The sequence below is a fragment of the Pseudonaja textilis genome, chromosome 17, assembly GCF_049901715.1.
Source record: "Pseudonaja textilis isolate UNSWEBS1 chromosome 17, rPseTex1.2, whole genome shotgun sequence".
Lineage (NCBI taxonomy): Eukaryota > Metazoa > Chordata > Lepidosauria > Squamata > Elapidae > Pseudonaja > Pseudonaja textilis.
The window spans coordinates 4,859,392-4,881,862 of record NC_142006.1 but is presented as its reverse complement, the minus strand read 5'-3'; the positions used below and the strand labels follow the sequence as shown (position 1 = coordinate 4,881,862).

Genomic DNA, 22,471 nt, shown 5'->3' with positions numbered 1-22,471 from the left:
AATGATGAGAGAGACACAAAGAGGCACACAGAGAGAAATAAGAGAGAAGGACGAGGAAGAGATAGAGAAAGGGAGAGAGAAAGAAGGAAGAGAGAGAAGGAAGAGACAAAGAGAGAGAGAAGACAGACAGAAGGAAGAAAGAGAGAAACTGGATATTCACAAATTTCCACCGCCTGTCTAAGATTTGCATTTTTGACAAGGAGAAGCTTTCCATCAACCGGGAAATCAGATGGAACGAAGAAGAAGGAAGCTTATTTCAAAACATTTATTTCTCTCCAGTTGGATTCACTGGCAGTTCAGCCTCGCTTTGCACCTTCCATAAAACAAGCTAAAGGCTTCATGTGTCACAATAATATCACACACACACACACACACACACACACACACACACACACACACACACACACACCAGCTTATTGACACCAAGAACCAGGCGTGAGCCATGCAACTTGCATCAAGAAAAAGAAAGAAAGCTTTCTCTCTCTATTTCTCTCCCTTTCTCTCTCTCCCTTTTTTCTCTCTGTCTTTCCCTTCCCCCTCCCTTTCTCTTTCTCTTTCTCTCTCTCTCTCTCCCTCTTCTCTCTTTCTCTCTCTTTGTCTCTCTCTCCACATTATTAATTAGAGTCCATTATTATTATTGTTATTATTATTATTAATTAGAATAACTGTTGAGGTCACAGGCGTCTGCTTCCTCCATGCTGCACATCAACACCATGGTTCCTTTCAGGGATCTTTTCCCCTAATTATCCCCCAGGGGATAACAAGGTCAACAAATGTCCTGGACCCCCCCACTCAAAAAACCCCCCCAAACCTGCTGTTTTTCTAACATGACACAAATAGCCTTAAGATTTGCAGGATCATCAGTCTCTCTTCGCAGGGGGTGGTTGGTGGGACAGAGAGCTGAGAAAGGAACTGGCTGACTCAGCAGCCAACCTGGAAGAAAACTCATTGTGCCAGTTGTCGTTTTCACAGCTGTCTCTCACCCGTTTGACTCGCTCAACTCTTCAGCCGGTCATTGAAAGGCCAACGAATCGCAGACAGAACCGAGCAACCCCCGAGCCATGAACTTGCAAGTGTATCTTTGTGGAGACAGAGCCGGGGTTGGATTCAGCTGGTATGGACCGGTTCGGGCAAACCGGTAATTCCAGCGATGAGTTGACCCATAGTCCGTCCTATATTTTCGTGTTTTGACAGCCCAGATGATTTGTGTGGCACAGCAGTTGTTTTACTGACCGGGGCTGTAGCAGAAGGTAAGTTTTAAAGCTGAAAACGGGTGGGTTTTCAAGTGCCGTGTGCATGGGCAAAGCACACATTCACCAAACCGGTTGTTACACCAGTTTGTCATGAACTGGAATAGATCTTTGTAACAAGGTCAGCCAATGAGAGCTGAGTTGAGGGCTGAAACGTAAAGAGAGAGAATCTGGATGTGGTTTATCTCTGTTCTGTGCTCAGTTCTACAGTGAAAGAGAAACTAACTTGCTTGCTTGCTAAAAACTAGAGCTCTGTTCTGAACCTGTAACATGTCTGCTTCTGTTTGAGTTTGCTCCATCTTGGAGAAATCTACAACTGGTATTGTAAAGTTTACTTCATATGTTTATAAAGAAGTTAAATGAAGCCTCAGTCATCTGTGTTTACTTTTTTGGTGCTGAATGTATGCTGCAATACTATGAACACACCTGAATCCCACCACTGGATGGAACCGTTTCTCTGCCGCCACCACTACACACCCATTCTTTCCATCCTCCATGGTCTTGCTTGACTTCTTTTTTCCCCCTTTTAATCAATCTGCAAGGCCTGTCCATTCTCCAAACTCCACGTTGCTTCTCAGAAGGAAGTTGTCTTGCACTGAGGCTTCATTGTGCCCTGCCACCCTTGATATTGTTTTTCAAGAATTCTTGACACTCAAAACCCACCATCTACTTTGGGGAATATAAAGAAGGAAAGATGAATGTTTCAGATGCTTACATACACACAACCCCTCAAAAAAAAAAAAAAAACCACCTGCCTTCGTCTACACGCAAATGTATCCTACCCATTGTTCATAAGAAGATCTGGTGGGAACTTAGCTTACCTGAAGGTCATCTGGAAGACCTGCCCTTGATTGACGTGTTGGGTCCTGTTGTTGTAGCCATGAAGCATTTCTCCAAAGAGCGTGTCGTTGAAGTTCACATCTGACTTCAGACACTTGGGACCCTCACAGATGTCGGATAACAGGAGGCAGGACTTGCCATCTGGAGCCATCTTATACTCCTCGACGCAGCTGAAGACCAAACACAGAGAAAAGTCCTCAGCATCGATTCACCACACCACGGAACAAGCCAACTAACTCACCCATTTCATAAAATGCCCTATCAGAAATCTAACCTCATGCCTGCACCCTGTTATCGTTCAGTGCCAGTCTGCCCACGGACCATGGAAGGAGGGTGGAAAGGAGAGAATGGCTGAGGGGAAAGTGAAACTGGTGAAAATAAGAATGCCTCTCAGAGGTGGTGCTTCAAGGCTGTTTCCCTGGGAGAAGAATGCAGCTGCAAGACAGTTTACACTCAAGAGTGACTGTTTCATAAACATTGTCTTTGGAATGGATTGGATGCTGGGAGGATCAACATCTGCACCTCTATAACTGTCTGGTTTGGTTCTGTAACCCAACAAGACAGACACGGACTTCAGAGGGTAATTAGGACTGCAGAAAAAAACAATGGCTATCAACCTGCCTTCCATGGAGGACGTGTATACTGCACGAGTCAAAAAGAGGGCTGTGAAAATATTTACAGACCCCTCACATCCCAGACATAAACTGTTTCAACTCCTTCCCTCAAAATGATGCTATAGGGCACTGCACACCAGAACAACTAGATACAAGGACATTTTTTTCCTGAATGCCATCACTCTGCTAAACAAATAATTCCCTCAACACTGTCCAAAGTCTGCAGTATTATTACTGTTAATCTTCTCATCACTCGTTTATCATCCATCTCCTGCCACTTGTGACTGCATGGCTGTTACTTTGTCACTTCTATCCTTATGATTTTTACTGACTATTTCCTAGTAAGATTTGATTGCTTATCGTACCCTATGACTATCATTAAGCGCCGTACCTTATGATTCTTGATGAATGTATCTTTTATTTATGTACACTGAGAGCATTTGCACCAAGGCAAATTCCTTGTGTGTCCAGTCACACTTGGCCAATAAAGAATTCTATCTATCTATAGAGGGGGAATCAACAACAGGAAGTGCCTAGAAGGGGGACAGTTACACCTAGGGATTTGGCATGCAAACTTCAGTTCTGGCTTTGCTTTATTGTAATCCACTTGCCCTTTAGTAAACTATACCTTTATCAACCGATGGAGTCAAGGATGGTTCTTACTTAAAGGTACAAGTTGAGGCAGGACCGACATACTCACTATAGGTAATCAAATGACAACAGGACAGGTCTGAGAGCACGTACTACTTGCTTAGATGTTCTCCATTTCCCCTCCCTCCATTGACTGTGCCTTCTTGCCACTGGTTATATGTTAATTAAATAAATATTAAACTCAGTTGCCTTTTCTTTTTCCTCAGCACAAAAATAAATTAAAACAAGACCCAGGTCTAGGGTGCAGAAAGTCCCTCTGGCAATTTAGGTAGAATAAGAAATACTCTGAGGTTTTGAAAAATAGGGCCCTACTTGATGCATTTTCCTCTCTATCTCCCTTTTTCCCTGAGCTGTAAAACAATTCACACAAAACCAGGAAGTGGTGAACCCAACACCCCAGGGAACCGCCGCGAAGGGCTGCAACACAACAAAATTGCTGCCACCTGCGCACCTGGTGGTGTCAGGATTTGACAGATGTTTCATGGCGTCGCTTTTAAGGAAGTGCTTCTCTGGTGCAGAAAAGTACCCTTCGCGTTTTGCTGAAGGTCAAAAATGAAGTGGAGGTGCTAGATTTTGCCAGGAACTGAAGCAGCAAATAAACCGGAGGAGGAAATGCAGGGAAAGGAAGTATATTGGCATAGCTGTGTCCAAGAGAACAGTATTGAACAAAACACAAGAGCTCTTGAAGGTGAGAAATATCCCTTATTAGTGAATGTGTGAGCAGGGTGCATGTCGTGCGAAGAATGTGGAAGCCTCATGGAAACATGGACCCATGTTTACAAAATACTTCCTGAGACATATGCCTTCCCTGCCTACATTAACAGAAGTATAGAATCAAGTTCTATACAGAGACAGAGACAGATCTGCCTTCCAAAAATATTTAACTAGGGGAGGTTAAACGTGAGGCTGTCAGGTTTTCTTGGAGAAAGTCTTTGAGAAACAGAGGGATGACAAAATCAGAAATGAAGAGGTGATAAGTCACTCATCAAAACCATAAAAAAGTGAAAGTTAGAATATTTTGGTCATGTGATGTGACACCCAGAAAAATATGGCATACTTCACTTAGTCCTCCAAGGAAAGATTGAAGGCAAACAAGGTCCAGGCAGAAGAAGAACATCAAAATCTAAGGGTCTGGTTTGGACAAAACTCAACAGCACGAAGAAGAAGAAGAAGAAGAAGGAGGAGGAGGAGGAGGAGGAGGAGGAGGAGGAGGAGGAGGAGGAGGATGATACAAGATTATGTGAAGTGTTGCTATTGCTTTGGTAAGACCACATCTGGAATAGTGCATCCAGTTTTGGTTGCCACATTACAAAAAAGATGTTGAGACTCTGGAAAGAGAACAGAGAAGAGCAACCAAGAAAATTAGGGGATTGGAGGCTAAAACATATGAAGAACAGTTGCAGGAATTGGGTACGTCTAGTTTGATGAAAAGGGGTGACCTGGTAGCCTTTAGAACATTAGCCCCTCTTTCTTACCCACAGAACATGTGGATGGTGCTGGAGGTTGGGTCCCACAGGAGAGGGAGAGTTTGTTGAAGGCACAGCTGCTCGCAACCACCATTGAAGCCGTCTGAGCAATCAATCCCCTTTGAGTAGTCGTAGCAGCCGGTCCCATCTTTCATGGGTCTCAGGTCCTCAGGGCACTGCAGGAAGAAGAGAAGGAAAGGATAATTTAGGTGAGGTGGGAGACCATCGCGTTGGGCTACCATGGTGTCTGCTGATGTGGGAAGGGTGCAAAATACTGGCCAAGGGGGGACAACGATCGTTGGTGGACCTGCAAGAAAATTCAGAACACAACAATGTGGTTCATCTTCCGAGACTTCATTTTTGTGGAAGGTTCTTGATTTAGTACCAACAAAGGAGAATATTTCTAGATCAGGATTAAAATGGAGGGAGGGAGGGATGCTTGGTGCTGTCTGAGATTGGTTGTTTCTTTGTTAGGCGTTTCATCAGTTTGTGTAATGAAATGTCTGTAAGAAAACAACCAAGCTCAGAAAGCACCAAGGACTCCCATTCTTTGATTTGGACCAACTTTGGGTGATTCCTGGGGTTTTCCACACTTTTACAGAACTCTTCAGCACAACAGAAGCCACAGGGATCACCCATGCACCAATCAGAGCATTTGCACCAAGACAAATTCCTTGTGTGTCCAACCACACTTGGCCAATAAAGAATTCCTATTCTATTCTATTCTATTCTATTCTATTCTATTCTATTCTATTCTATTCTATTCTATTCTATTCTATTCTATTCTATTCTATTTGTTTGTTTTATTTGTCAAAAGCTTACAATATAACAGAAACAAGAATAAACATAAGTTTAAATACAAGAAATAGGAACTAATAATTGGGGACAATAGGATAGGGACGGTAGGCACGATTGTGTGCTCATTCTTGTTCTTCCTTCAAGTGCTTTGGAGAATAGCTTGACTCCCTCTTCTTTAGGGTAGCCCCTGAGATATTGGAAGACTGCTATCATGCCATCCTTAGTCCTTCTTTTCACTAGACTAGACATGCCCAATTCCTGCAACCATTCTTTGTATTTTTTATCCTCTTGTCCCTTAATCATCTTTATTGCACTTCTCTGCACTCTTTCCAGAGTCTCAGTATCTTTTTTCTACATTGTAGCCGCCCCACAACGTAAAAACGGTGCGGCTGCCGCAATGTACATTGCGACAGACGCCCAAGATGTTGGGATTCAAATAGAGCTGTTCTCATGTTCTAACCAGGGAGCCCGGCCTCTCTTAGAAGAGCCCTTAATGCATTTATTCCCAGCCGAAAAATTGGACAGCGGTTTTTAATTTTAGTTTCCCAGCAAGCATTTTCCAATACTGAGTGGTTAAAGTGGGCATTCATCAATGCCCTCCCTTATTAAGCAGAACTCTTATCTTCCCTTGCAACCCCTCCTATTATTTACTTCTCTGAAACCTGTGGAAAGAGGAAGGGGCGTGGAGGGGAATGGAAAGAGGGGAAAAACAGACCACTCTCTTTGGATGATAGGAAGAAGGTTACAAATGGGGCTGACCCACAGTTCCAGCAAATGCCTGACGGGGTTCCTGAATAGGAACAAAAATCCCAGCTAGCTCAGAGCTGCGAGAAGGCAAGTTACAAATGCAAAGCCAAGCTGGAAAAGAAACACATTTTAAATAATAATAATTGACAAACACATTTACATATTTGCAGCGTCTGACCGCTGGATATTTGACCATTGCTGTCTTCCAGCTCCTTCCAAGTTTGTGTTGTTGTTTTTTTTAAAAAAATGTTTGCACAGAACATATGAACTAAAGTCGCCGGGAGGCAGGCAAGCATCTAAATGTAATTTATTGTTATTGTTCTTTGTACTTCTGCCAACAACTCATTGGAAATCCCAACCTTGTCCTCTGCCTTCTGAACCAGAACTGAGAATCCCAAAGACCCGCCAACCCCATCGTAAATCACAACCGGATCTGGCCGGGCAAAGTTCCTGGCGTGATTTCAAGGCTTGCCATGATGTATTTATGGGTTAAATAAACCCTGGATCATCGTGATTAACTTAATATCGGCAGAACTGTTTCCCGGTTCCAAACCGGGCAGTCTCTAATTGCAAGTTCTTCATCTTCTGGCTCAAAGGAGGTGGGATGCCAAGAGAGAGGGGAGAAAAAGTTTGAAGGAACGCTGACCTCGCGGAGTATATGGGTTAGAAATGTGTGGGGAGCAGATCAAGCGATTTTTCTTCTAGAACCGTGAACTCGACTCCAATGACTTTGCCTTAAAAGTTGGAAGGGACCTTGGAGGTCTTCTAGTCTAGCTCCCTGCTCAAGCAGGAAACTCTATGCCATTTCAGACAAATGGGTTGTCCGATGTCTTCTTAAAAACCTCCAGTGATGGAGCACCCACAACTTCTGGAGGCAAGCTGTGCCATCCATCTGTCTGTCCGTCTGTCCGTCCATCCATCCATCCATCCATTTATCTATGTCCATCCATCCATCCACCCACCCACCCATCCTTCCATTCATCCATCCATTCACCTACCCACTCATCCATCTACCCATCCATCCTTCCATCCATCCATCCATCCATCCATCTACCCACCCACTCACCCATCCATCCTTCCATCCATCTACCCATCCATCCATCCTTCCATCCATCTACCCATCCATCCTTCCATCCATCCATCCTTCCTTCCATCCATCTACCCATCCATCCATCCTTCCTTCCACCCACCCACCCGTCTACCCATCCATACATCCATCCTTCCATCCTTCTACTCACCCATCCATCCTTTCATCCATCCTTTCATCCATCCATCCACCCATCTATATCAGATGGAGTAGGACTTGGTGGCATCATGCTATCCATACTTTGTCTTCTTCAGTTTTAAGCGTCCTTTCTTGGGAAGATAATGGCAACCCTACGAATGATCTCTGTGACTTCGTTGGTTGTTCCTACACATTTCTCCTTCAGGGCTGGTGGAAAGCTAACCTGTTAATACCCATTTCCCAAGGCTACCGATAGAATCCGATCGGTTGTGTGCTAGGATTGATCAGCCTGCCTCGAATGGCCGAGAAGCAATAATTACTGTGAGTTTTAATCAATCCTGCAGCAATTCAGCGGCGGTTCAATTTGTGATCTGCCTCTCTAGTGACATCAAACTAGGAGAGGACTAGAAATTATTAAAAAATCAATATTGTACTCAGCCAATAATTCTTCCAAGATAATCGCAGGTGAAGTGTTCTCTGTCAAGGCAGCCCCGCAGGAAACTTTCTCTGGTTGACTGGTTGGTTGGCTGGCTGGCTGATTGGTATCAAGGAAAGATAGTCAGTTGTGGATCATTTATTTCTGCAAACTATCAAACTGAGCTGAGGAAGCTGGGATGTTAAAGCCGGCAGGCTGAAGAAACATCAAGAAAAGTCATTCTTGGGTCTTTGCAAGTGATGCAGAAAGCATCTCCTTGAGGTCCACTGGAGCTTCTCTAATATGTTCCTGCAACACATCCATCAGAAGGTCTGAGGCTCATTTGGCTACAATCAAAAATGTTGCAAATGGACTCTTCAAGGGCCTTTGAAACCAAGATCAAAGGAACAAAATGCAAAAAAATGGCAAGGCCGTTTGCTCAGAAACACAAACATCCCCATTGTTCTCCGTCATTTTTCTTGTTTTTTTCTTCCCCGCCAAAAACAAAACTAATTTCCATTAATGGCAACAACGTCATCGGATGCACTTCCTACTTTCCGAAGACTTGGAAATGCTTGATTACAGGTGCTGTTTCCAAACATTTCAGGGAAATAAATGAAATAAATTGCTTAAAAGGTTTTTTTTTTCCTCCCTTCTTCTCTCTCTGTCTTTTTTTTTCTATTGAGCTTAGCTCTTTTTCTTATTAATCCAGAAAAAAAAAAAAACTGGAATGGAATTGTAGGACGTTAGCACCCACCCCTCTCCTAGAAAAATGAAATATCCTAGAAAATATTAAAAGGCAGAATATTTCCCCTAAAAGGGAAGTAGAATCTTAGAGAGGCAGAAGCTCCCCCCCCCACTTTTGTTAATGGGCAGGCCATTAAGGCCTGGGGCAGAGTATTCTACATAACAAAGCCCTCTATCCATCTCACCACAAGGCCTGGGAAGATTGCATCAGCCAGCGCTCAGGTGTATCCATTGCTCCTTGTCTGGCCTTTGGGTGCCTTGGAAAATAGCTTGACCCCTTCCTCTCTTGGGCAACCCTTCAAATATTGGAAGACTGCTATCCTGTCTCCCCTGGTCCTTCTCTTCCCTAGACTAGCCAGGCCCAGATGCTGCAACCATTCTTCACATGCGTTAGCCTCCAGTCCCCTAATTATCCTGGTTGCTCTTCTCTTCACTCTTTCTAGAATCTCAACATCTTTTTTATAGTGTGGTGACCAAAACTGGATGCAGTACTCTAGGGGTGATGGTTTTGGCACTCCTGAAACACCTGGAAATTAAAAAGGGAGTGAACAAACCCATCTGAATGACAACGAGGGCAAAACCATAGTAACATCGTGCAGAAATTATGAAAAGGACAAAGGGAAAGCTCTTTGTCAAAGAAAGAAAACAATGGCGTCCCTCTCCATCCAGACCCAGACAATCTGTTTAAAAGCTCCTGAAAATCCTGATAAAAATACCTCTCTTTGGTATCATTTGGTGTCGAGCCGTAACATCTGCTACTACTATAAATTAGCTCCATTGTCTATAAAAAACACCTTCCCTGGATGAACACGGACTAGCAGGCTAGCAGCTGAGTTTCAGAAACTGGCAGGCAGATTCCTAACAGGCGCCACAAGCTGAGTAGTAACGCTTGGGTAGATCCATCAAGAACAATAGCAACTAGGCAATTGAGTGGGGTGACCGAAAAAAAAAACCCTGCAGTTTTTCCCAACCGTTTGTCTCTCAGTTGCCTTCGTCAGCGGGGACTGCTGTGGTTATTTGGGTCTGTTCCAAACTTAAAAAGTCACTGAAAACCTGAGGAGCACATGTGATATAGGGAGTCTTCGACTTACGACCATAATTGAGCCAAATTTCTTGTGGCTAAGTCAGACATTGGTTGAAGTGAGCTTCTTCCCATTTGACGGAACTTTCTTGGCACCGTCGTTTAGGCAATCGCTGTGACTGGTCAGTGAGTAGCCCAGTCATTAAGTGAGTCTACCTTCCACTTGTCAGAAAGTCGCAAAAGGGGATCAGGTGACTCCAGGGACACCGTCATAAATTGGAGTCAGTTTGGTCAAATTGACCAAGAGGGAGGATGCAATGGACGGAAAGTCTGGAAAACAGTCATAAGTCACTTTTTCTTCAATGCCGTTGTAGCCTTGAATGGTCACTAAATGAACTTTTTGTAAGCCAAGGACTACCAGTATTCCCACATCACAAAAGATAGTCGATTTTTTTCCCTTTGCTACCTCCCCCTTCGCTGCCTGTTCCTTCTTGGAGTCTTTCAAAAGTCTTCTCAAACTTATTTCAATGATGACGTGAAGATATCTGGTTGAAATGAAGCTGAAAGTTTCTTCCGTTTTCTGCAGCCTCCCTAACTTTCCACCTTCCAATTTATCAGAAAAGAATGGAATGGAATGGAATGGAATGGAATGGAATAGAATAGAATAGAATAGAATAGAATAGAATAGAATAGAATAGAATAGAATAGAATAGAATAGAATAGAATAGAATAGAAATATTGGAGTGAAAAAGAATAGAATAGAAATATTGGAATGGATTGGAAGGGAAGGGAATGGAATGGAATGGAATGGAATGGAATAGAATAGAATAGAATAGAATAGAATAGAATAGAATAGAATAGAATAGAATATAGGAATTGGAATGGAGTAGAGTAGAGTAGAGTAGAGTAGAGTAGAGTAGAGTAGAGTAGAATAGAATAGAATAGAATAGAATAGAATAGAATAGAATAGAATAGAATAGAATAGAACAAGGGATACGATAGGATAGGATGGGCTGGGCTAGAATTAGAATTAGAATAGAAACTGGAAGGGACCTTGGAGGTCTTCTAGCCCACCCCCCTGCTCCAGCAGGAGAACCTGTTACCCTCTCAGACAAGAAAAAGAGAAGCACCTAAGGACGATGACCGGATTGTACGTTGGTCATCTTCTCCTCTTCAAGGATTTCTGCTCCAGCTTCAACCCTAGGCTCACTGTAGCACCAAAAGACTTGTACTGGATTCGACACTGGGCAGGGTTGCTTTGCATGTGCCATGAAGACTCTGCTCCGTTTTAAATATTTCTGCAGCGTTTGAGAAATCATACGTCGAAGAGAGGGCATGCATGCAAACCAAGAGGCCCAAAATAACATTTCCAGCAAGAAACACTCCGGGAATTGTTTTATCTGGTCCCCTGTGCTCTCATTATCAGCTTTTACACTGAAACTTTTCCTGTTTTCTCACCAAAAAAACAAAAAGAAAAAAGCAAGTTCACCACAGTAAGCAGCATAAACTTTCTCTTCCACCACCCCTCCTTCTTATCCCCCTGTCTTACCTTCCCCCTTTCCTTTCCCTTTGCAAGAAACTTCCATTACTATTCCTTGCACAGATGTTCAAATGTGTTTCTCTTCTAAGCTTAAACACCCAGACTCTTTCTAAACAACTCCCAGTGCTAACTCCTGTGCAGAGAACAGGAATGATTCCACAGACGAACAAATCCTCTCCGGCTGTAATTAAATATTTCCGTTGTTGTTGTTGCATCCAGGCAAACTTTTCTTTTTATTTATGCACAAAGAGCCATCCTGTCTTCCTGCTCGATAAAATAAAGGCAGGTAGTTCTCGACTTAGAGGACTGCGATCGGGGCCCAAAATTTCTCTTGCAAAGTGAAATGGTGCTCCAACTTTTCCAACTTTGCTTGCCGTGGTGATTCTGGGAATCGTTGCAGTTGTTAAGTTTGTCACACGGTTGTTAAGTGACTCCGGCTTGCCCCGTTGACTTGGCTGCAACCGTCATAAATATGAACCAGTGGCGTAGTGTCCAGAATTTTGATCACCTGACCATGGGGAATGCTCCAACCATCACGTGACAAAAATGGTCATAAGTGGCTTTGTTCAATGGCATTGTAATTTCAAAATTACAACGTTTGAAACTTTAACTTCAAACAGTCGCTAAAGGAACTGGGCATGGCTAGGCTAGTGAAGAGAAGGACCAGAGGAGACAGGACAGCAGTCTTCCAATACTAGAGGGGCTGCCACAGAGAGGAGGAAGGGATCAAGCTATTCTCCAAGGCACCCAAAGGTCAGACAAGGAATAATGGGTGGAAACTGGTCAAGGAGAGATCAAACCTAGAAATAAGGAGGAATTTCCTGACCGTGAGAATAATCAACCCATGGAACAGAAGTTGCCTTTGGAAGTTGTTGAAGTTTCATCCCTGGAAGCTTTCAAGAAGAGATTGGACTGCCATCTGTCAGAAATGGTATAGGGTCTCCTGCTTGGGTGGGGGGTTGGACTAGGTGACCTAGAAGGTCCCTTCCAACTCTGTTAATCTATTAAATTGAGGACAACTTGCATGTAAGCAAATAAACAAATAGTTGGGTTTCCATGATAGATATTTAGCATCAGAGCTGCCCCCCGATTTACAATTTGACAATGATCCTTCCTTCGGCTTCCAAATGAGGCCTTTTAGAATAGCAATATCTTCTCTAAAAGGGTTTAGCCATTAATGATGGTCTTTTTTTCCCCTTCCCTTCTCTGATCTTCTCCTTACTGGTCAGCCAAGTTTGTCCATATTGTCTGGAATTTAATCAAAAGATGTGAAGTCCTTGTCGGTGCTCACTTTCCTCGTTGATTCAGCCCAAATCAGAGTGGCCAATGATGAAAGATGTTTGGCATAAAGACTACAAAAGGATGCAGGTTCTACATCTGGAAGGTGAACAATGGTTCTCCCCTGCCTGAAAAATTTCCTGCTTGGAAATCTGGGTTTCTTCTAACACTAGCAGACTGTTGTTACAGCATGGCTCACTGCCAATGCAGCCTTTTTGGCCACATCTTTAAGTCAGCATGTTCATGTGGCTTTTGTCTGAAAAAAGATGCCAAATAGATAGCCAGGTGATAAAGATATAAAAGAGGAAATAGATATAAAGCTGACTGTTTTGGTGCAGCACAACAGCTGTTTATAATCAATGCTTTTGTTGTATGGCAGCTAGCATCTATGTGCAGGTGGTGGAGGAGGAGGAGGAGGAGATGGAGGAAGAGGAGGAGAAGGAGGAGGAGATGGAAAGGAAGGAAGAGGAGGAGGAGGAATGAAATACTGCAAGGTATATGATATCCCAAATGAATCGTTTGTTTTCGCTCAAGTAAATTAATACAATGACCTCACATGCTGTGTGAAAAAAAAAGAAAAGCAAAGGTTTATATTTAGAGGGAGATAAACCTGGAAGCATAACAGCCATTTCAGTAGAATCAGAAGAGAAGATGGGTTTTGAATACCATGGCTTGGATTCCCCAAAAATGATACAATAAGCACAAGCTGAAAAAGAGAAAGAGAGAGAGACAGAAAGAGAGAGAGAGAGGAGGAGGAGGGGAGGAGGAAGAGGAGGAAGAAGAAAAAGAGAGAGAGAGAGACAGACAGACAGACAGACAGAGTGCAATTGCATAATCCCAGGAGAAGATTATGTCTCCTTCAAGGATCTGCAGATGAAGAACAGGTCTACATCCCCAGACTTTCCAAACCCAATCCAAGGCATCCACCTTCCCTGGTGTCAAAAGTTGTACCTACCACACAACCAGTTGAGTCCACTTGACGGTCTGATACACATTTGAAATTGCGGGTACAGCCTCCGTTATTGTGAGAACAATCCCGAACCGGTCCAAAGGATGAGAGTAGGTCATTGATGGTCTCAAAGTAAGTTGACAACATTGCTTCTTCCCTTGAAGAAAGAAAAGGTACATTCAAGCCAGCTCAACTCAAAGGCAAAACAATGACCATCCTTTATATTTCCTTTAAATTCTTCCACAAATTCCTTCGGCTCGATCTCTGGCCTTGATACTTAATGCAATTAAGCCAAAGTCAGATTAATTCCCTCTTTCTCTTCCACTCACTCCATTATTTAACGATTTCCCCTCTTTAGTAACTGCCTTCCTCTGTTCTTTCCTGACAACAATTCAAATTAGAAGTCTCTTTCAATGTATTTTCTTATGCATAACCTTAGCAAAGGGTTTCTTAAGTGGAGCAAGATCAATTAAAACAATCAATGTATTTTAATCATGACTTCAGAAAAATGATTTCCAAATAAAAGCAGAGAAGTGTCCTATTTCCAAGCAGCCGAAGACAATTCTAATTTCTGTGGGGTACCTCCAAATTCTTGATGCAATCAAAGGAAAAATTCCTTGTGTGTACAATCACATTTGGCCAATAAAGAATTATATACTGTTCTGTTCTGTTCTATTTTATCTTTCATCCCGTTCCATTTTAATCCTATCTAATGTCCATTCCATTCTATTCTATATTATCTTCCATTCCATCCCATCCCATCCCATTTTATTCCTATCTGATCTCCATCCCATCCCATTCTATATTATCTTCCACTCCACTCCATTCCATTCCATTCTATCCCAACTTTGAGGAAACGCTTGACTTGAAGTTTATTGGGTTGGAGTTGGTTAGTTGGAATGCTGATATGAAGGTTGATATATAGAGAAGAAGATGTTATAGTCCTTTTTCCCTGATGACTGTCTAGCATCTGCTACAGTCCTGTCAGGTTTCTGGCAATTTCCCTAATTAAATCACGTTCTCTAATGAAGGATTTTCACGGGTGGAGAAGATCTGGTAACCTAGCTACAATCTTTGTAAGATAAGCACGGAATGTACTTCTGGTTTTAAACTGCCTACTGCTCCTTCAGATTCCCACCCTCTCCCTGTTTATGGCAACTTAAAAGCAAGACAGGAATGTTTTACAAGTGCATTTGTGGAGACCATCCTAAAGGGTTTTTTTTTCCCCCGACACTGTGAGTGATTTCATATCTATCAGCCTTATTACTGGAACTTGAGTGCGAGATTAAAGAAAGCTGGCTGATTTCTTTTTCCCTTGGCACAGATAAGGATGTTTTAGTTTTTAGTTTTGTTTTTTCCTTTTTCCACTTAAGGAAATAAACAGCAAAAAAATAATAATGGATCAATAAAATAACCCTCTCCAACCATTCCGTGGAAGACATGCAGAGAGGTACTGATTGTGAAGGAGAGAAAAGCGAAGGCAGCTTTGGGGTACAAGACAGCTGCAAGAAAGTATATAAAAAGGGGGAAACCATTAAAAAAAATGAAAGAGAGAGAAGCAGAGCTACGATAATTTTGTACTGTGCTGATATGGTTTGCGTCAAAGGCGTTTTCCAACAGAAAGACCATTGTTAAGGTGGAAGAGTATTTCCTAGGGATTACAAGGATGGGTCTGAAAAATTCGGTAAGTGCCTCCGTTGGGATTTTCCCAACTTCGTGCCCCTCCAGGGTCTTATGGTTTCAAGTCACCCATGCTGCCCTGAGCTGCCACTTCAATGTTAGCTTCCTTTTTTTTTTTCCATTACCGCTGTGCAGTTCCATGGAAACCTCTCGAACGCACGGCAGCAAATTAGGCTAAACCCCACAGACAAACAGAAAAGTGGTAGATTGCAGCGAGAAGGATAGATGGGGAACAGCGAGGATCAAATGTGATGGAATATGGTCCGGATTCCCAGGAGGGAGAGGCTGAGTACGAGACCACTCAGTTTAGATAGATTGTGTGAGAGAAAGAGGGTGAAGTTGGCTCCTCCCTAATAATCCCCCCCAAAGGGCTTCACATAGGTAGTAAGCTGCTTTGGTTTGGCAAGAATCTGTCTATAGGTGCAGAATAAGAAAGACATGTACTTAAAAGAACTTTCCTTTTCTTCCCTTCCTTTCTTCCTTCCCTTCCTTTCTTCCTTCCCTTTCCTTCTTCCTTTCCTTTCCCCTTCCCTTCTTCCTTTCCTTCCTTCCCTTTCTTCTTCCTTCCCTTCCCTTCCCTTCTTCCTTTCCTTTCCCCTTACCTTCTTTCTTTCCTTCCTTCCCTTTCTTCTTCCTTTCCTTTCCTTCTTCCTTTCCTTTCCCCTTCCCTTCTTCCTTTCCTTCCTTCCCTTTCTTCTTCCTTCCCTTCCCTTCCTTCCCTTCCCTTCCCTTCCCTTTCCTTTCCTTTCCTTCTTCCTTCCCTTTCCTTCCCTTTCCTTTCCTTCTTCCTTTCCTTCTCTTCCCTCCTTCCTTTCCTTTCCTATTTTCCCTTCCCTTCCTCCTTTCTTTTCTTTCCCCTCCTCTCCCATCTCTCCTCCTCCTTTCCTTTCCTTCCTTTCCCTCCCTCCCTTCTTTTTTTTTTTCTGGAACTTGACACAAAAGCTTTCTTTTAACTGCCAGGAAACGTAAACCTGTCTCATCTTTAAAAGACCCAGATTCAAACTGGTGCTAGGTAAAGACTAAGCCATGCGACCTCTGACAATGTAGAAAAACCCCATAACACAACACGGCTTTTGAAGGAGTGATGGAATTTTTCATGGCGCCATAGATCAAACTGTTCCAGTGAGAAATGGAAGTCACGTCAACGGAAAATCTGGAAGGCTTTCGCAAATGGCACCTCCCGTGAGAGAAACAGGTATAATTACTCAAGAATCAAACAGCTGGATGAGTTGCGATTCAGCTCACCCATCTATGTGGCCCAGTTATCCTCCATGTGGCGAACCATTAAATTAAATAAGCCTTATGTCGGTTGACAGCTATAGCCAGGGTTTAGTTGGAGAGGCAGCTTTTTCAGTCTTCCCTCCAACTTGACCCCATTTAGCGCTGGAAAATTCTGGATCCCTTTCCTATGGCAGAACAATAGTGAAGCGTCAGAAAAGAGAAATGGAAGGCGCTTCACAAGAAATGATTGGCGTGCCGAAGGATTGTGACAGAACTGTCCTAAGATTAGAACAGGCTTCCAAAATTAGAGTGTTTCGCATGAGGCTTTAAATATCGCAAACACCCAGCCTGCGTTGTCAGCTGCAGCCCAGGTAGTCCTCAACATAGGATCACAATTGAGCCAAACGTCATGTTGCTGAGCGAGACATTTGTCAAGTGAGTTTTGCCCCGTTTTCTTGCCCTGTTTGTTAAGTGAATCACTGTAGTTAAGGTGGTGGTTAGGTGAATCTGGCTTCCCCGTTGCTTGTCAGAAGGTCACAAAAGCGGATCACATGGCCCCCTGGAACACCGCAAGCCGTCGCAAATATGAATCAGTTGCCAAGCGTCCGAATTTTGATCACGTGACTGTGGGGGATGCTGCAAGCATCGTAAGTGTGAAAAATGGCCTTAAGTCATTTTTTCCAGCAGCGTTGTAACTTGGAATGGTCATTAAATGAATGGCGATAAGGAGAGGACTATCCATAGGAATCATTCCGTCCTTCTGAGATAAACACCAAATTGAACACGAGGATCCTATCCATCATCCTTCGTGTTTTTTTCCTGATGCAATCTATGTTTAGTCACACCATCATCTTCATTTAACAACTGCATAATCACTTGCCGGGTGGAGTCTTAGCTAACTGAATGGAGCGGAGTGTTTAATGGCCGGATGCTCTTTCTGTCACCAGTATGGAGTTTTGTTCAGCAGGTATATTCTCATTGTGCCCAGAGAGAGAAATATCTGCCTCTACCTAGCATCGAACTCACAGCCTCCTGATTGTGAGGCGAGAGCTCCACTTCCAGGACACCGCACCACTCCTATCTCTGTGTAGTCGCATATGTCGAGCAAATGGATGCGCCGGATAATAAACATTCTAAATTGCACAGCTTGATACAAACAGGCGTCTGGATACCCATTCCTTGCTTGGCCTTTAATGCAGATTAAAATCGGAACATGGAAATGAGCTTCAGAAGATACAAAAGTATAAATGGCGTGCACCCCAAATTAGACCGATGTGGCACCTCTAAATATAGCCATGCGCAACCTTCTCCATTTCTAATCCTGAGAAAGATTCCACGTTTAGAAAACATCTGTTTCCTTTCAACCCGCTTCAGTTCAGTGCTTCCACCCAAGCCAGCGTTCTGAAATTTTCCGACAAATCTTCCCTTCGTGCCACAACACGTTTGCAAATGTATTAATAACCAAAATTATTAATAGAAGCAGCAAAAAAAGAAAGAAACCCAACCAACAACTTGAGCTCATTTAACATCTAACAGTCTGCAGCAACTGACAGCAGTTTTCTAGTAATTGAACTATCATTAGCTTAAAAATTAAAATAGTTTAAAAGGTGGAGGGTTTGTTTGTAATTTAGGGATGCTTCATACTCCAGAATCCCAATGGAAGAATAATTTAATATTTTTCTAGAACATATAATGTTGTTAAAACACTACACTTCCTAATTTGCTCACCTTACCTGTTATATATGGAAATTTGGCCCATACACCTGAGAATATAAAGAGCTGAACTGAAGCCATTTTGTGTTTGCAGTCTGAACTTTTAAAGATCAGAACATTTATGCAGTATATTTTTCTGCTAAAAATTATACAGGATTGCAAACCTTTGTCCTTGGCTTAGGTTGGAAATATGTACTGGGGGCTTTGACACCATAAGTCATATTAAGAGATATTAATGATCACTTGTGCAATTTTCTGTTATTTGAAAAACAGGAAATCTTCCCATCCTGTGTTGGATGAGGGGAGCACATCTTTCTCCTTCTATCCTGGCCAATTTTTACAGAGGCACGATTGCATTATGTTTGGTTTAATGGCACCAGCACCTCAGATAGAAAGTCCCTACAGAGAGTGGCGAGGACAGCAGAGAAAATTACAGGAAGCTCCCTTCCCGTTATTCAGGATGCTGCTTATAAGCGCTATGTGCTTAGCACTCGAAGCATTGTTAGAAACCCCACACACTCCCTTCACGGTCTGGTCTGTATTTATTGCTCCCAACTGGGAGGAGGCTTCAAAGTAGAAGGACTTCCAGATTCTGTAACAGCTTTGTTCCTTGTGCCATCCATCTGGTAAACTAGCAAGATTCCTTTATCTCGCCATGTGCATGTATATATCCATACTAGGCTGTGTTCTTTCTCTGCATCATATAATAGATGTGGGTATATGCATAATTTTGTATTTATTTATTTATTTTGTCATCTTCATGTAGTGCACATTGGAGGAGGAGGAGGAATGGTGCGGTGGCCTAGAAGTGGAGCTCTCGCCTCACAATCAGGAGGCTGTGAGTTCGATCCCAGGTAGAGGCAGATATTTCTCTCTCTGGGCACCATGAGAATATATCTGCTGAACAAAACTCCGCATTGGTGACAGGAAAGGCATCTGGCCTGTAAACACTCCGCTCCATTCAGTTGCCCAGAGTCCACTCCACAAGGGGTTATGGGATTGTTAAATGAAGATGATGTAGTGTACATTGGAAGTGGTGACCCTTTGAAAGCTGTGTGCAATGAAATTTCATTTTAAGGTATACCCATTAGTGTACATTCAAAGTGACAATATTCTATTCTACATATTTTGAATATAGGAAATAATTAGCTGGGCTTCGTTGATCTTTAAAAACAGAGTCGTATAACGAATTAGGTGGATGGAAAACTGCTAGAAATCTCACAATTTTGGAATAGACAGGGTGGTGGTGGGTGGGGTAAAAACAGCCCAGTGTCAGCCTTGGAATCCATATTTTACTTGGAAGCTTCTTGGCTGCCACGTTCAGTGCCTGGGAATTTGGGGAGGGGGGATGACTGACAAGGTCCCCTCCAACTCTGCCGGGCTGTTCATTCTGTCTCTGCTCCCACACACCCCATAAAGTTTTAACAGCCTCGGCCTTAAAAACAAGCTTTCTCCAGCTCTAAGGGTTTGCCCTACTCAACACAGCAGCCTCCATCTTTAAGTGAGATGCCAGATCCTCTCCTCTGTTTTTTTTAATTAATAGCCTAAAGCTAAGTTTTGCAATCCCAAAGAGGGAGGCCTTTTAAAACAGTGTGTAAGTCTAGCTGGAGCACGATAATTACACAGGTGGGGATGGACTTAACCGGTGAGGAAACGCTAACAAGTTGGGATCTTAATTTCCCCCAACATCAGCTAGAGATTTCACAGCAGAAATAATCCCTGTAAATATTTCCTGCTTCAACCTACCTGAGGTATTCTTTATCAGTAGCAAGGGGGAGCTTTTTTTTAAAAAAAAGAAAAGAAAATAGGTTCCAATACTTCTTGAAAATTGGAAAAAATGAAAAGATCCTAACAGATAAGAATATATTCTATTAGAATGTGCAGAAATGAACAGGTTAACACTTGCCATGAAAGAAAAGGAACAAACTGAATAGTATATGGTCTGGGAATCCTTTTTAATCGATGGCTGGAGAATATAAATGGAAATTAGAAAATCTTAAGAAGATTAGCAAAAATAGTAAACATGAGGATAAGAAATTAAATATGCTAAGAATTGTTATTATAATTAGATATATCATGCGTATATGAAGGAAGAATAGAGTAGTGTTATGATAGCAATGAATATGTGCTAATTATAATGGTTATTGCACAAGATATTTGTACTCAGATGACACACTGTTTAAATGAAAGATGGATTGTTGATATAAAATAAAATTAAAAATTTATATATATATATAAAATTATATATATAATCCGTGCAATTTTCCTTGCATCACCTATCTCCCGGATATTTTTTTCATCCTTTTGCCTGTAAAATATTGGACATGGTGTTCTCTGTCCCATCCCAGTCCACAATCCTTAAAAGTCTCCTTGTTTTAACTCAGTTGCCTAATTTGAATAACCTTTCGTGGCTAATTTAATTACCCCTGGCCTGCAAACTAACAGACAGCTGCTAGAAAAATGGTTATTGCATTATTAATATGCTTCAATAATTTCCTATTAAAACTATACTGTTAATAATTTTTCCCTCCCTGTATTTCTTCCTCCTTAATTAGTCTATTTAAAACTTTGAAGGAATATTCTCGCCATGCTAAATGGGAGCGTTGGGGAAATTACATTTTTGATTGAATACTTCTCTGATAGGCCAGCAAATAAGGGTTGAGTTGTTCATTATTGTCAGGGCTTCTTTCCAGGCCTGCTAATGGGGGCAGTCAATCTGTATGGCGATTCCCAGACTGTCAACGGAGCCCTCTCAGATATGGGCGTTGTTATGGGGGATGCCCAGAAACCTGCTAGAGACCAAGGTCGGCCCTCTCTCTCTCACCACATCTGTTTGGCCATCAGTTGAGATAGCAGATAACAGATAATCAGAGTTGGAAGGAACCTTGTAGTCATCTAGTCCAACCTCCCCCACCCAAGCAGGAGGCCCTACACCATTTCTGACAAATGGCAGTCCAATTTCTTCTTGAAGGTCTCAAGTGATGGAGCTCCCACAACTTCCGAGGGCAAAGCTGTTCCATTGGTTGATTGTTCTCACTGTCAGAAAGTTTCTCCTTATTTCCAAGTTAAATCTCTCCTTGTTCAGTTTCCATCCATTATTCCTGGTCTGGACTACAGGTGCTTTAGAAAATAGCTTGACCCCTCTCCTCTCTGTGGCAGCCCCTCAAATATTGGAAGACTGCTATCATGTCTCCCCTAGTCCTTCTCTTCACTAGACTAGCCAAGCCCAGTTCCTGTAACCGTTCTTTGTATGTTTTAGTCTCCAGTCCCCTAACCATCCTGGTTGCTCTTCTCTGTACTTTTTCTAGAGTCTCAACATCTTTTTTATAGTGTGGTGACCAAAACTGGATGCAGTACTCTAGGTGTGGTGTTACTAAGGCTTTATAGAGTGGTATTATTACCTCTCTTGATCTTGACTGTATCTCTCTGTTAATGCAACTTAGGATTGCATTAGCTTTTTTGGCTGCTGCTGCACACTCCTGGCTCATATTTAGCTGGTTGTCCACTAAAACCCCAAGATCCCTCTCACAGTTCCTGCTATTGAGCCTGGTTTCAACCAGTCTATATGTGTCCTTTTGGTTTTTCTTGCCTAAGTGTCAGACTTTCCTTTCCTCTACATTGGATTTCATTTTGTTAGATACGGCCCAGTGTTCGTAGAGATGTTAGATGCTGGATCCAGGAATAAGGTAGATCCCCACCCTCCACCAAAAAAAGAGGCAGGCAGGAACTAAGATAGATTTCTCAGTGATCCCAGAGAAGCTCAAGATGGGAAATTATGTGTAGGAGTTCTTGACTTAAAATATCCATGTATGAATGATTGATTTGAGACGTCTACGTGCTTAGAAAGATTGCTTTCCTGGGGTCTTTCCATAGGTAAAAGTAGAGGTTTCTCTCACACATAGGTGCTCAGCATTTCCAGCTCTAGGGGGCGGTGCTCCTCTCTGTTACAAAGCTGAAGAGCCAGCGCTGTCCGAAGACGTCTCCGTGGTCACATGGCCGGCATGACTAAATGCCTTTAAAGGCACACGGAAGGTTGCTGCCTTCCCACCAAAGGGGTCCCTAATTTTATACTTGCATTTTTTTATATGCTTTTGAACTGCTAGGTTGGCAGAAGCTGGGACTTGAAAAAGGAGCTCACTCCGTAATGCGGCGCTAGGGACTTGAACTGCCGGCCTTTCTGATCAACAAGCTCAGAGTCTTAGCTACTGAGCCACGCGTCCCCTTGGTCTTTCCATAGTGACGGGTTTTTAGCCAGCAGATCACAAGGACTGTCTAGCTGCAGTTGTGGAAGAATTTGTTGACTCTGTGTTGTGGTC

The 22,471-nt window shown here is 42.7% G+C and overlaps 1 protein-coding gene across 3 annotated transcripts in view; it reads right to left on the bottom strand.

Annotated features, from left to right (window-relative positions):
* ASTN2 (astrotactin 2) overlaps nt 1-22,471 on the bottom strand; it is a 279,279-nt gene that overhangs the window by 90,084 nt on the left and 166,724 nt on the right. For all 3 annotated transcript variants that reach the window (XM_087914557.1, XM_087914558.1, XM_087914556.1), the window contains exons 11-13: nt 13,548-13,698; nt 4,831-4,997; nt 2,072-2,260 (exon numbers count right to left, since the gene is read on the bottom strand). In XM_087914557.1, the coding sequence (XP_087770683.1) occupies nt 2,072-2,260; nt 4,831-4,997; nt 13,548-13,698 (507 nt within the window). The remainder of the gene's footprint in view (nt 1-2,071; nt 2,261-4,830; nt 4,998-13,547; nt 13,699-22,471) is intronic.